Source organism: Camelus bactrianus, chromosome 6 (assembly GCF_048773025.1).
Source record: "Camelus bactrianus isolate YW-2024 breed Bactrian camel chromosome 6, ASM4877302v1, whole genome shotgun sequence".
Lineage (NCBI taxonomy): Eukaryota > Metazoa > Chordata > Mammalia > Artiodactyla > Camelidae > Camelus > Camelus bactrianus.
Genome location: NC_133544.1, coordinates 74,457,919 through 74,471,453, shown reverse-complemented (window position 1 = coordinate 74,471,453; position 13,535 = coordinate 74,457,919). Strand labels below are relative to the sequence as shown.

At 46.0% G+C, this 13,535-nt stretch overlaps 1 protein-coding gene across 16 annotated transcripts in view; it reads left to right on the top strand.

The window, feature by feature from the left end:
• Positions 1 to 672: 672 nt before the first annotated feature.
• The window catches only part of PPIP5K1 (diphosphoinositol pentakisphosphate kinase 1), a 35,906-nt gene continuing 23,043 nt past the window's right edge, over positions 673 to 13,535 (top strand). For 13 of the 16 annotated variants that reach the window (XM_074366007.1, XM_074366004.1, XM_074366002.1 and 10 more), the window contains exons 1-20: positions 673 to 736; positions 4,094 to 4,189; positions 4,462 to 4,636; positions 5,061 to 5,256; positions 5,699 to 5,789; positions 6,023 to 6,108; positions 6,407 to 6,561; positions 6,689 to 6,790; positions 7,262 to 7,423; positions 7,573 to 7,694; positions 8,823 to 8,924; positions 9,149 to 9,235; positions 9,351 to 9,426; positions 9,559 to 9,668; positions 9,752 to 9,834; positions 10,002 to 10,133; positions 10,305 to 10,426; positions 10,704 to 10,886; positions 12,790 to 12,931; positions 13,124 to 13,347. In XM_074366007.1, the coding sequence (XP_074222108.1) occupies positions 4,490 to 4,636; positions 5,061 to 5,256; positions 5,699 to 5,789; positions 6,023 to 6,108; positions 6,407 to 6,561; positions 6,689 to 6,790; positions 7,262 to 7,423; positions 7,573 to 7,694; positions 8,823 to 8,924; positions 9,149 to 9,235; positions 9,351 to 9,426; positions 9,559 to 9,668; positions 9,752 to 9,834; positions 10,002 to 10,133; positions 10,305 to 10,426; positions 10,704 to 10,886; positions 12,790 to 12,931; positions 13,124 to 13,347 (2,322 nt within the window). In that variant the 5' untranslated portion in view covers positions 673 to 736; positions 4,094 to 4,189; positions 4,462 to 4,489. Of the gene's footprint in view, positions 737 to 1,068; positions 1,204 to 4,093; positions 4,190 to 4,461; positions 4,637 to 5,060; positions 5,257 to 5,698; positions 5,790 to 6,022; positions 6,109 to 6,406; positions 6,562 to 6,688; positions 6,791 to 7,220; positions 7,424 to 7,572; positions 7,695 to 8,822; positions 8,925 to 9,148; positions 9,236 to 9,350; positions 9,427 to 9,558; positions 9,669 to 9,751; positions 9,835 to 10,001; positions 10,134 to 10,304; positions 10,427 to 10,703; positions 10,887 to 12,789; positions 12,932 to 13,123; positions 13,348 to 13,535 lie in introns of those variants that run through there. The other 3 variants (XM_074365996.1, XM_074366009.1, XM_074366010.1) reach the window with 3 other exon arrangements.

Sequence of the window (13,535 nt, the reverse complement as noted above, 5' to 3'; positions counted from 1 at the left end):
AAATGCTTTCATATAATCAGTACCCTATGAGTTAGTATTTCTAATCCCACTCTCTCACAGGTGAGAAAACAGACTGAGGGAAGTTCAGTGACTTGTCCAAGGCTTCATCACTATTAAAGGTGACACCAAGATTCAAGTAAGTTTAGAGGGTAGAGAGCAAGCGGGCTGTAGAGATGGGAATCAACTTGTTTGGCCTTTCAAATCCAACCATTTTCTTGTCTCCTCCATAAATAACTCTCTCTGTCCCTTCCCTTAACTTTATGACTTATTTTGTCTCTGTTTTTGTCTCCAGTCTCTCTTCCACTTCTCTAGTCTGTTAACATTTGCAAAGTACATTTATTGGATCTCTATGTATATCATACCCCGTTTTATTTTATAAATCAAACAAAAGACATGCCTTTGTCCTCAAGGAGGTGCAACGGCACAGACTCTGCCTCTTCCTCTGCATTTCGTCCCCCTCCTACCCCTCTTCGTCTCACTGGAAAGTCTCTGTCTAGACCAAGCATCTGGACTGTGGCGACGCAGTTAGAAATCCAAGAACATCAGGTTGCACTTCACTCTCAGAGCCACTAGAGGCCACCCTCCTCCGCGCAGAAGCGCCGGCCAACGCAGCCTGACTTTGCTGCCGGTGCGCGCCCTCCGCTGATTGGTGGCACCGGAGAGAAGTCACGCTTTGATTGGGCCGCTGTCAGGTGTCGCTGCCGGCAGGTTCGGCTGCGCGAGCGCAGAGAGGCGGGTGAGTGAAGGCCGGGGGCGGTGGGGGAGTGGCTGGGGGCTGGGGGCGGTATCTGAGGGGGTGGGCTGGGTAGAGTGGGCTCCGGTTGTAGCGCTGAGGGCCCTGGTTAGAAGCGGCCGGGGGCAGCTTTGGAAAGAGACCCAGCGGAGACGCCTCAATGTCAGCGAAGGGAGAGTGAGGCGGAGAAGGCGGGGGCGGGCAAAGACTAGAGGAGTCGGGTTGGGAGGTGGTAATCGTGACCCGGAGCAGTGTCAGGAGAGGACAGAGGAGGGGGTCAGGAAGAGGGAGAGGTGGGTGTGCGAGGGTCTGCGTGAGGAAGAGGGGGTCCTGCTGAGCAGGGCCGTCAGCAGGGGGGAGGCTCTGGGTGGGGAGGTCTGTGTGAGGAGGCGTGGGAGTGGAGTCACTCTGGAGGATCCGCTTGAGGAAGGGGTCGTGGCGGAGAGGAGAGACTGGAGTCTGGAGAGAGGGTAGGTGGGGGAAAGAGTGGATCTCAGACACTCTTTGTGGAGGATCGTTGAGGCTTCCACATAAATATGTTACCAAGTGTGGTGACTCATCTGGGGGCTTGACGGAATGTTTAAGGCTGGGGAGTCAGTGAGCCAGAGAATTAGTTGCATTGTTAATTGGATCAGTTGATCCGTGATGGAGGGGGAGGGCAGCAGCCTGTGTTGGGAATGGTTAGGGGAGTCAGTGAAGGGTCCTTTTAGCAAGTTGGGGAAAGAAAGCAATATGAGTGAATTGATACGGAGAGCAAGGGCACCAGCACAGATCATTAGTGTCAGAATAAGGGTATGTATGAGGGATTAAAAATTACATCAAGGAAGAACTAAGGGGTCCACTGTTGAGGAGGCAGTGTTGGTGACCTGAGGAGTTTCACTGTGTTGGACTCTGGATTCCCGTCTGGACTCTGTAACTGACCTTTCTCTTTCACCACTGATGGAACCCTCTGTCAAGTGCACTGTGGTTAAAGGACTACTACAAGCAGTCTTAGATTCTAAGGGTTAAAGAAGTTACACGGTTTACCCTCCCTTCTATCCCTTCTCCGGATCTAATTTAACTTAGAGGCCTCTGAGAAGATTGCGGGCCCCCCCCCCCCACATCTCCTCCCTCCTCTCCGGCCCTCGCCCTACTCTCCGGCCCTCGCTTCCACATTGATTCAGGCCTCAGTAAGACTGCCCTTTAGCCTGCTGTGGAGTCTGAAGTTTTCTTTTCTTTTGCAACAAAGTATTAGGGGAGAGGGGGAAGGTGAGAAGAACACAGAATACAGGGCAATGGTTCTTGGAACACCACCTTAAACCCCAGCTTCTCCCAGAGGTACATCTAAATAAATCCTGGCTTATTTCATAGCTATTTCTGTCAGGCTTCTATTTCTGCTTTGTTAACTATGAATTTAGACCTTTCATCTCTCTTCAGCCCCATATTTATGAACAAACTCTCCTTCGCCGTTTTATTACCATCTCCTGTTACAGAGTTATGACAGACTTTCAAGAATGTGACAGTGTACATTCAGTAGAAAACCAGGAAGGACCAGTGGAAGAAAGTGTGAGGGTCTAGGAATCTTAGACATAGAGAAATCTCCTGATTCAGAGAAAGGATAAATAGTGCAACAAAATTCTGCTTGCTTAAACCATACAGGGATGTTTAGAACACCGCAAGTTATGAAAATTGGGTCAGGTCACCAAAAAGAAATTCAGAGAACCAGCCTATAGTCAGGAGGGGGCTGTATGTATAAGACCTGGAGAGCACAAGTGGAAATGTTGTCTAAGAAGAATGTTGTGCCCCCATGGTGGCTGAGTAACAGAGAAAAGCAGATGGTGAAGACTGGAAAGGTCAAGGTCTATATAAAGATTAGCTATAACTTTCTAATCAAAGCTATAAATCTCACTTGTAGTGGTTTAAAATATAAATACAGAAAGTAGTTATTGAAGACTTTTAAAAGTCTGTAAGACTAAATTACTCTATTTACAGAGCTTGTGGCTTTCATTAGACTCATTGATCAGTATTTCTGAGAACTTTTGGAGAAGGTGGAAAATTGCTGATGTGACTCAATACCATTTTTGGAAAAAAACAGCAGATAACTCATATCCCCACAATTTAGTATTAACAGTTGTTAACCATTTGCGTATTTGCTTCAGATTTTAAAAATTGAAATAAACATTATAGGTAAGGTGGTAAAATTCCATTTGAATCCTTCTCAATTCTATTCTCCCCTCTCTTCAGAGGTAACCACTGTCAGGAATTTGATGTCTTCCTTGCCAGCCTGTTTTCATACTTCTAATTAGGTATACAGTCATAGATATATTAGTATTTTTTATTTGTACAAATGGAATTTTACTGCATGTATATCTCTGCAGTTTGCATTTGGAAGCTGTCCATGTTGTTACATATAACTTTGATTCATTGTTAATAACTGCTATTAGTCAATCATTTGCATATACTACATTGTATTTATCCATCCTTCTACTTGTGACATCTGAGTTGTTTCCAGTTTTTCCCATTACCAGCAGTAAGGTTATGAATATCCTTGCACACATCTTCTTATGTGGGAGAGTTTCTCTACAGCAGGGCTTCTCAACCTTGGCACCACTAACATTTTGGACTGGGCACTTCTTTGTTGTGGGGGAATGTCCTGTGCATGTGAGAATGTTTAGCAGCATCCCTGGCCTCTACTCACTAGATGCCAGTAGCACCTCCCCAGTTGTGACACCCAAAAGTACCTCTCAACAAATGTCCCCTGCACAGTCTAATCACAGTTGGTTAAGAACCACTACTCTAGGTGTATGTATGCAGAACTGGAGCTGCCAGGTTGTTCTGACTCAACTTTAAGTGTTAAGATATTCTCACTGATTATGGCTGTAGGTAGGACTTTTTTTTTTTTTTCCATTGAAGCTTCTGGTGTGGAGGACCTAGGCCTAGACCAGCCTTGGGTCTGTAGTACCCTGAGATGGTAGAGAGAACACTGAAATTTCAGTTTGAGGATGGGTTGGAGGCTGTAGTATGGATGTCTGTGTCCTCAACTTCCCAGCTAGCACTAGACCTCTTTCTTTGAACAGATTTTCTGAGACTTGGGCATCTGTCTTTTAAGGTAAAGCAGGTAAAGGAGAGACAGGGGGCATAAGGGATTTAAATGTTCTGATGTAATGCTTAAATATAGGGTATCTTCGATAAATTTTTTTTTAGTTAATGCTTAGTAGGAATGAAGATAGAGGTTAAAGGAAAAGGCAAATGAGCTCTCTTCCTCTGTCCTTGAATTAAATTCCTGAGTTCAGCACTACTGTGGGGAAGTAGAGAAGGGCCAGAAACATTTTGGTATGAATGCAAAGTTTGAAATGTCACTCTAATCTTCTCTTCTGGTAGGAACCAACAGTAGCCTTCCATGAGGAACTGCCTTTCCCATTTGCTGCTGGAGTTGGTGGTGTTTTCTGCTGGCAGAATCAGGGACATGCCAGCACTGTAAGGGTTAATCTACTGATCCTCTTACTAGTCTCATGGTTGGGGGGGGGGGTGAACAGAGAGGAAAAGGGAGACCTTGCTTTTCTCTTAGAGATCTTTAGTCATTTCAAGTCATAGCCCACATGTTTCCTCTTCTGTTGATCCTTCTTGCTTTGTTTCCTGTTTCCCCTAGACCCCTTGTAGTTCCCTCTAATTTTCTCATTCCCCATCCCCCATCCCACCCACTGCCATGGGGCTTGGATTCTGAGCTAATGGGATACCCTTCACTGCAGAGCGGGATGAGTGGGTGCTCCGGCGGGGATGTGGTCATTGCCGGCCAGTGAGGGCGAGAACGCCACAGCCCACTTCTTCCTTGGAGCTGGAGATGAGGGGCTGGGCACCCGTGGAATAGGCATGAGGACTGAAGAGAGTGACAGCGAGCTCCTTGAGGATGAGGAGGATGAAGTGGTAAGACCAGAGAAAATGTCCCCTGTCAGAGAGCATTGAGATTCCACTGGATGGAGACAGCCCTCTGTTCTTTCCAGATGCATAGACTCCCTGTTATAAACAGGCCCTATCCTAATTAAGGGGAAGCGCAGTGGAAATTGGTTAAGCTGCCTCTCTTTGAAGCCCGTGCCCTCATGCCTTCCTCCTGTTGTCTTGTGATTATTGGTTCTCTGACTCTGCTGCCTGAGTACACATTTCCTACCATGGCCATGGGACCCCCTACAGGTACCCCAATCAAAGAGGCCTGAGTTGGGAGACCCTTTACCACATAGATCCGAAGTCCTGGCAAGAAATTCTGTGCTCTAAGGAGATGAGACAGTGTTCCCTGATAGGGATGGTTTCAGTGGGAAGTTCCTGAGTTCCTGACAGCTCTCCCTCTGTGTAGCCTCCTGAACCTCAGATCATTGTTGGCATCTGTGCCATGACCAAGAAATCCAAGTCCAAGCCAATGACCCAAATCCTAGAGCGACTCTGCAGGTTTGACTACCTGACTGTTATCATCCTGGGAGAAGATGTGATCCTCAATGAACCTGTGGAAAACTGGCCATCCTGCCACTGCCTCATCTCTTTCCACTCCAAAGGTTGGTGTCTGTGAAGGAGAATGGGAAGGAATGGTGTTGGGAATGCTGGACTGGGAAGTGAGGTTCTGACTGTCAAGTGGTAAAGATGTCATCAGCTCTTCCCAGCACACTAGAGAACAGTGCACAGGGAACTTCTTTCCCTACATCCTGGAGGAGTTGCTGGGGGACACTTTAAAGCCCATATTCAGATCTCAGGACAGCTCTAAGATTCTTGGAGTCTCTGACAGAATTGGTCCCTGGAAGGATCCTAAAAATAGTTTTTTACTTTTTCCTGTTGGATATTTTAGACTTGAGAAATTGTGAGGGAGGGAGAAGATGGGTTGGTTGGGTAAAGGACCCAGGGGCAACGAATAGCTTTAATACGTCTCTCTATTTCTCTTGCTGTTTTCTCACTCTGTCTGTTCACTTTCTTTCTTTGGTCTGTTTCCTTTCTCCCTCCCAGGCTTTCCTCTGGACAAGGCTGTTGCTTACTCCAAGCTTCGAAACCCTTTTCTTATCAATGACCTGGCTATGCAGTATTACATCCAAGATAGGTATAGCTTTCTGTTGACCGGTGGGATGGGTGGCCCTGAGATCATGCCTGTTTAGAGAACCTATTCTGGGAGGGGCAGAGTCAAACAAACATGCTTAATTGCTTAATTTTTGTACCATACCCTGTTGAGTTCTGTACATGGATATCTCCCAATTCCTGAGTGAGTGAAATCCCCAGCCTCTCCCCTGGTCACCATCCCCCACCTCTCCCAGCTAATTTATTCGGGGGTGACAGGAGGGAGGTGTACCGGATCCTGCAGGAGGAGGGTATTGATCTGCCTCGATATGCTGTGCTCAACCGTGACCCTGCCCGGCCTGAGGGTGAGTACCTGGCCTTGTCCAGTCCTGCCCTGCCTTGCTTTCTGTGACTTAGCCCAGTTTTCCATCCTCTAGACATCTATGTACCACCCATCTCAGTAAGGCTTTGGTTACTGGATTATGGGTAGAGCTAGAGCCATAGGTCTTTTGACAGAACCTTGGACTTCTCATGTAGATATTAATGATCGTATCTACTACTAAGATATGGTCACGGAAACTTGAGGGTTATGGAGAGTAAAATTAAGAGAAATGGGAGTTGATATTAATAGGCCCTAGGAATGACTATACACCTACCTTTCAGAGTGCAACCTGATAGAAGGTGAAGACCAGGTAGAGGTAAATGGAGCCGTCTTTCCCAAGCCCTTCGTGGAGAAGCCAGTGAGTGCAGAGGACCACAACGTTTACATCTACTACCCCAGCTCAGCTGGAGGAGGAAGCCAGCGCCTCTTCCGTAAGGTGTGGGAGACATTTGAGCATTTGAGGACTCAGAGAAATAGATGAGAATGAGGTTGTAGGGAGAGAAGCCAGAGGATTTGGGGACAAGTTAGAGGCAACACTTTTTTTTTCCCCTTTTCTCCTGAAGATTGGCAGTCGGAGCAGCGTTTACTCTCCTGAGAGCAGCGTCCGGAAGACAGGGTCCTACATCTACGAGGAGTTTATGCCAACAGATGGCACAGATGTCAAGGTTATGGTGGATACAGGGATTTAAGAGGTTATAAATGTCTGGGTGGGATGGAGTGCTTGGTAAGCAAGTGGAAATGTATGGAAGGGGTCATAGACAATAAAGTGTGAATATGATTGGCTTTCATATTCAGGCGAAGATAAGGAGTTGGGAAATTAGATATTTATATCGTCATTATCAGAGTGAAGGCAAGGGTCGTGTGGGGAATGGGATAATGTTGGTAAGTTATTTCTTAATAAGTAGTAGATGACAGTGCTGGACTTTCAAGGAGAAACCTTCATAATGATGCTTCAGTAGAGCTCAGTAAGAAAAATGTCAGTCTCTTTGTTCTTGATGCTAAGTGTTTTTTGTTTGTTTGTTTTGTTTTGTTTTTCTTTTTTCACTCTGAAACTAGTCTACAGACCTAGTGCTCATATTGCTTTCTCATATGCAGGGTGAGCTGTGGGCATACTCAGTGATGCTATGTACCTGCAGGTGTATACAGTGGGGCCAGACTATGCCCATGCTGAAGCCAGAAAATCTCCAGCTTTGGATGGGAAGGTTGAACGAGACAGTGAAGGGAAAGAGATTCGATATCCAGTCATGCTGACGGCCATGGAAAAGCTGGTGGCCAGGAAAGTCTGCGTAGCTTTTAAGGTGGAGGAAGGCCCGTTGGCGAGGGGGCTGTCAGGGCGGTGCGGCGGGGGGGGGGGGGGCCGCTGTGGAATGACAGAGAGATGGGAGCAAGGGGGCCCTGGGAGGGAAGAGTGGCTCTCTTGTTCTCAGCTTGCCTCTTTCCCCTGCAGCAAACAGTTTGTGGTTTTGACCTTCTTCGTGCCAATGGTCACTCCTTTGTGTGTGATGTCAATGGCTTTAGTTTTGTCAAGAATTCGATGAAATACTACGATGACTGTGCCAAGATTCTGGGGTAAGGGACACAGTGGTCTGGGCTGGGGAGAATGGGCTTAGAGAAGGGAATTAGAGTTTTTATTTTACAGGCATACCTCATTCTGTTGTGCTTTGTAGATATTGTGTATTTTACATACTGAAGGTTTACATACTGCATTGAACAAGTCTATTGGCGCCATTTTCCCAACAGCATTTGCTTACTTTGTGTCTCTGTGTCACATTTTGGTAATTCTCACAAAATTTCAAACTTTTCCATTTTTATTATTGTTATAGTGATCTGTGATCAGTGATCTTTGATGTTACTATTGCAAAGATTACAACTCGCTGAAGGCTCAGATGATGGTTAGCATTTTTTAGCAATAAAGTATTTTTTAATTAAGGTATGTACATTGTTTTTTTTAGACATAATGCTATTGTACACTTAGTAGACTGCAGTATACTGTAAACATTTATACGCACTGGGAAACCAAAAAATTTGTATGACTCACTTTATTGCGATACTTACTTTTCTGTGGTGGTATGGAATTGAACTCACAATATCTCCAAGGTATGCCTATATTTTAAGTATTGCAAAAATGATTAAACAATGAAAAAGGAAAGTAGAGAAAGGGTCCTTAGCCCTTTTTACCTTCCCAACACTGCACCCCCCCCAGAGGTAACTACGGTTAACTGTTTTAGACATAACAATATGTCTTTTTTCTGCCATGTGTAATAATAAACTATATTTATTGTACTAAGTGTGATCATACTGCAATACTGTTTTATAACTTGACTTTTAAAAAATTCATCATGTAGTATTTAAAACATTTAAAAATGTATGAGGAATGATGTATATGGTGAGTATCCATGTATTTACCATTGAGCTTAAGAAATAAAATATTAAGAATATATTTGAAGCCCCTACATACCCCTTACTAATAACATCCCCTTCCCTCCCACCCAGAAGCAACCACAGTCCTTCATTTGGTCATTCTCATGTATTTATTCATATCTTTATTATGTATATGGGGTTGGGGTTTTTTTGGCATGTTTTTAGACTTTATATTAATGTGTTATTCTCCAACTTGTGACTTTTTGTGAGCTTCATTCACACGTGTAGCTCTGGTTTGTTCATTTTCACATGGCTTCTTCATATTTCTCCTTCTAGGAACACCATAATGCGGGAGCTTGCCCCGCAGTTCCAGATCCCATGGTCCATCCCCACAGAGGCTGAGGACATTCCCATTGTCCCTACCACATCTGGCACTATGTGAGCAAAAGTAGAAGTTAAAAACCTGGAGCAACCTACTTCAGGCATCTTAGTCAGACCAGTGATACTTCCTGACCCTGTACCGTCTGACTAGTGGATCCTACTTGTGTCCCTGATCTCAGATAGTTTTCCCTCTGTTCCTTGACATGTTGAGTAGGATGGAGTGGCAGGTGGTGTGGGGTGGGATAGGGGAGAGGTGCTAACAACATTCCCTGTCATCTCAGGATGGAACTTCGTTGTGTCATTGCAATTATCCGTCATGGGGATCGTACCCCAAAGCAGAAGATGAAGATGGAGGTGACACACCCAAGGTAGGCAGAGTATCCTGATCTAGACAGATAGGGTTTTGTGAGGGAAATGAGGAGGGGCACCTCCCAGAGGCTTTTGTCTGTCTCACCCCATACTGAAGCTTCTTCTTATCTTCAGGTTTTTCAGTCTATTTGAAAAACACGGTGGCTACAAGACAGGGAAATTAAAACTCAAGCGGCCAGAGCAGCTACAGGTAAGGCTGGGAGGAGCCGTGCTATGGGAAAGATAGAGGGTATGGGATTGGGGGCCTCGTTGAGAGACCAGGCTGAAGGGGTAACCAGCGAAGACTTGGCCTCCTGCATGGATACCCTATTATCTCCCCTAGGAGGTGCTGGACATCACAAGGCTGCTATTGGCTGAACTGGAGAAAGAGCCAGGTGGTGAGATTGAGGAGAAGACTGGGAAACTGGAGCAGCTGAAGTCTGTGCTGGAGATGTGAGACAGGGGAGAGGACAGGGAGCCAGTAACAGTAAGAAGCGATGCTGGGCTAGAAAGTAAACTGTGAGTTTATTCTGCAGGTACGGTCACTTCTCAGGTATCAACCGGAAGGTGCAGTTGACTTACTACCCTCATGGAGTAAAAGCTTCTAATGAGGGGCCAGGTGAGATGTAATGCCCCTTCCCATTACCACTCACATCTTTTATTCTTGAGCCCTTAGGCGACCTCTACCCCCAATTATCTTTCTGGGCTCCTCAGAAGACCTAGCATTTAGATATCCCCACTGTTTTCTTTGGATCTAGACCTATTCACTGCCCCTTATTCCTGCAGATCCACAGGGGTCAGTTCTGGCCCCATCTCTGTTGCTGGTACTGAAGTGGGGTGGAGAACTGACCCCTGCTGGCCGTGTTCAGGCTGAGGAGCTGGGGAGAGCTTTTCGCTGCATGTACCCTGGAGGACAGGGTGAGTGTTTTGGGAGGTAAATACCTAGCAGAGCTGAGATAAGATGATTAGAGAATAAGTTGGGGAAAGGAAGGGACAGAAACAATGGGGAAGTTAAAGGAGAAGTGATCATTCTTCCTTGCATTTGCATATTTATAGCCATACATTCCTGGTTCTCCCCTTTGCCCCCAGGTGACTATGCTGGCTTCCCTGGTTGTGGGCTGCTTCGTCTCCATAGCACTTTCCGCCATGATCTCAAGATTTATGCCTCTGATGAGGGCCGTGTCCAGATGACTGCTGCTGCCTTTGCTAAGGTGCGCACCACAGCTCTCCCACAGTCCCAGCTTCCGTTAGGTAGAGAAGCAGCGTTTGGAGAACTAGTTGGGAAATTTCAGGGTGTTTGTGTGCCAGCTCAGAGAAGTTTCTGCTTGTGTCTGACCCCATTCTGTACTACTGAGAATAATTAGTGGGGTAGGCCCCTTGACCTGTATCCCAGCCACCAAGCCAGCTCTCGTTTGAGCTTTAGAACCATCTAGGCCTAGCGGAACTAGACTGGAAGGAAAACTAATAGACTTTTTGCTTCCCCTCCAGGGCCTTCTAGCTCTGGAAGGAGAGTTGACACCCATTTTGGTACAAATGGTGAAGAGTGCCAACATGAATGGGCTCTTGGACAGTGACGGCGATTCCTTGAGCAGCTGCCAGCACCGGGTGAAGGCTCGGCTGCACCACATTTTGCAGCAGGACGCACCCTTTGGCCCTGAGGATTATGATCAGGTCAAGCTCTTCCTATCTTTGTGCCCAGCACACCCCCAAGCCCACATTCTTAGTATTCTAAATAGTAGTGGTCAGTAATGGAACTTACTACGTGGCAGGCACTCTTTTCCATGCCTTCCATTCATTTAATCATTTAGTCCTTACCCTTTGAGGTAACTATGGGTCCACAGTCTGTTATCCACAATTTCAAAAATCAAATCAAAAAGATTTTTAAATAACTTTGCCACAAAGATTCATTTAGCAGCAAAACCGGACATGATAAGACTCTTAAGTGTAAATAGTCATACATTTTGTTGCAGAAATATAAATGTGTTTGGTTATGCCCGCGACCCTTCTGGAGGTATTATATAACACATGGCATATGTACTGTATTAACTTCTTAAAGTCTGAAAAATTCTCAGTTCCAAAATACAGCTGGTCCCTAGGATTTTGAATGGAAGAGTATTTCAGTTACCTATTGCTATATAAAAAACTACCCCCAAACTCAGTAACTTAAAACAGCAACCATTTTATCATCTTACTCACAGTTCTAAGCTCAACTGGTCTTGCTCAAGGTCTTTCCTAAAATTGCCCAGATGTCCAGACGTCGGGGCAGGAACCGTCTGGCACGTCTGGAGGCTCAGCTGGGTTGTCTCCCTCTTCATGATCTCCCTGTAGTCTCAGAACCTCTCCTCTCCATGTGTTTTTTCCATGTGGTTTCTCTAGCATGGTAGTTGGATGGGTTTCATAAATGGTAGCATAGGACTACTCCAAAGCAGAGGAGCTTTCACGCTTTCTTAAAACAAAGGCCCAGAATTAGCACAGCAAAACTGTTATTTTTTTTGTGGGTTAAGCAGTCACAGGGCCAGCCCAGATTCAAGGAAAGGGGAGTGTGACAAAGAGTTAAAGGCCATCTTTAATCCACCGAAAGAGCTGTGGACCTGTACTATTTTCTCCCTGTTTTACAGATGAGGAAGCCTAGGTTTTAAGCAGCCTTTCCAAGGTCACCCAAGGAATCTCACTCAAGAGCCCAGACTGTTGGGCCCTGTGATATACTGCCTCACAGTATTAATCACAGTGGATGCCACTACCCAATGCCATCCTTTTTCCTGTGTATCCAGGCTATGATTGACTGGGGATCACATGCCAGACAGTGATTTTCTATCCCCCTCCCACTCATAGCTCCTCATCTCATTACCGTTGTGTAATTATTTCTGATGGATGCTCTAAGCTAAGTAGCAGAGCACGTTGCCCGGAGAGTGGCATTTTCTGTGTTCGTCCCTAAGCAGGACTTGGTAGGGGTAGGCAGGACCTTGCTCCCTTATTTCCCAATCCATTGCTCAATGTCAAATCCAAAAAAGCTATGGCACCTTTTCTTTTCCTTGCTTCCTTTTGCCAACAAGAAAGGATCTTGTGAGGACTGAGGTAGAATGAGTGCATTCAACCTGCAGTCTCCTCCCCGCTCCCCATTCTTCCGTGACTGCAACTGTCCTAAAAGCTTGCCTTGGAATGTAGTTCTGAGGCAGCACCTCTGCTCTAGGTTCAAGCTAGCATCTTGTTTAGAGGAATAAGATAATGTTATCATTATTACCCACTCATGAAAACATTCTGTGGGGAGATTTCAAGGGATTTTTGGTTTAATCTTTATTCCCAGTATTTTCCATGCATATTTTAGAATCCCCAAGAGAAGAACCTAGATCTGTTTTATTTCCTCTGGACTCCAAGGTTTTTAAGATCAAGCCTTTTTAAATGACTGTGCTAGAGGAGTCCCCTCATCTGAACTGCTAGTATTCCCAGTGGTCTAAGAATGCTCATTGGAGTGTGCCGGCAGACAGAGCTTATTTTCCGGCACTCTGTAAGCGCACAGAACTTTGAGCAATTGGCCCTGAGCCCATCTTGCTGTTCCTCTCCCTCTTCTCCATAGCTGGCTCCCACGGGAAGCACTTCCTTACTCAACTCCATGGCTGTTATCCAGAATCCCGTGAAAGTCTGTGATCAGGTATTTGCCCTGATTGAAAACCTGACTCACCAGATCCAGGAACGGCTGCAGGATCCCAGGTCTGCAGGTGGGTTTGAATATTACTATCTTTCTTCCAAGGTTTTATGTATGGATGGGTTTCTCAGGCAATCCTGTGTCCTCTCCTACATGTCTGAGACCAGGCATCCTCTTCTCTCTGGTTCTGCTTCAGACTGGCTAGGATCTTTGGTGAGGGGTCAAATCTTTGGCTCTCTCTGACTGTCATCCATCTTCCTTCCAGACCTGCAGCTCTACCACAGTGAGACACTAGAGCTAATGCTGCAGCGCTGGAGCAAGCTGGAGCGTGACTTTCGACAGAAGAGTGGGCGTTATGATATCAGTAAGATCCCTGATATCTATGACTGTGTCAAGTATGATGTGCAGCACAATGGGAGTCTGGGACTTCAAGGCACAGCAGAGTTGCTACGTCTCTCTAAGGCATTGGCTGATGTGGTCATTCCCCAGGTGTGTCTCACAGAAGGGATCAAGCCTGGGGATAGGGGCACTGGGGAAGAAAGGAGAGAAAAGGTAGAAAGGAGGGGTGGTGTGGGAACCAAGGGAAGGAAACTTAGAGAAGGAATTCGTTGAGTTGCTACAGTTCTTCTACAAGTCCACCCTGGCTCTGAATAAGCCCAGGAGGCTAACTGAGGAGA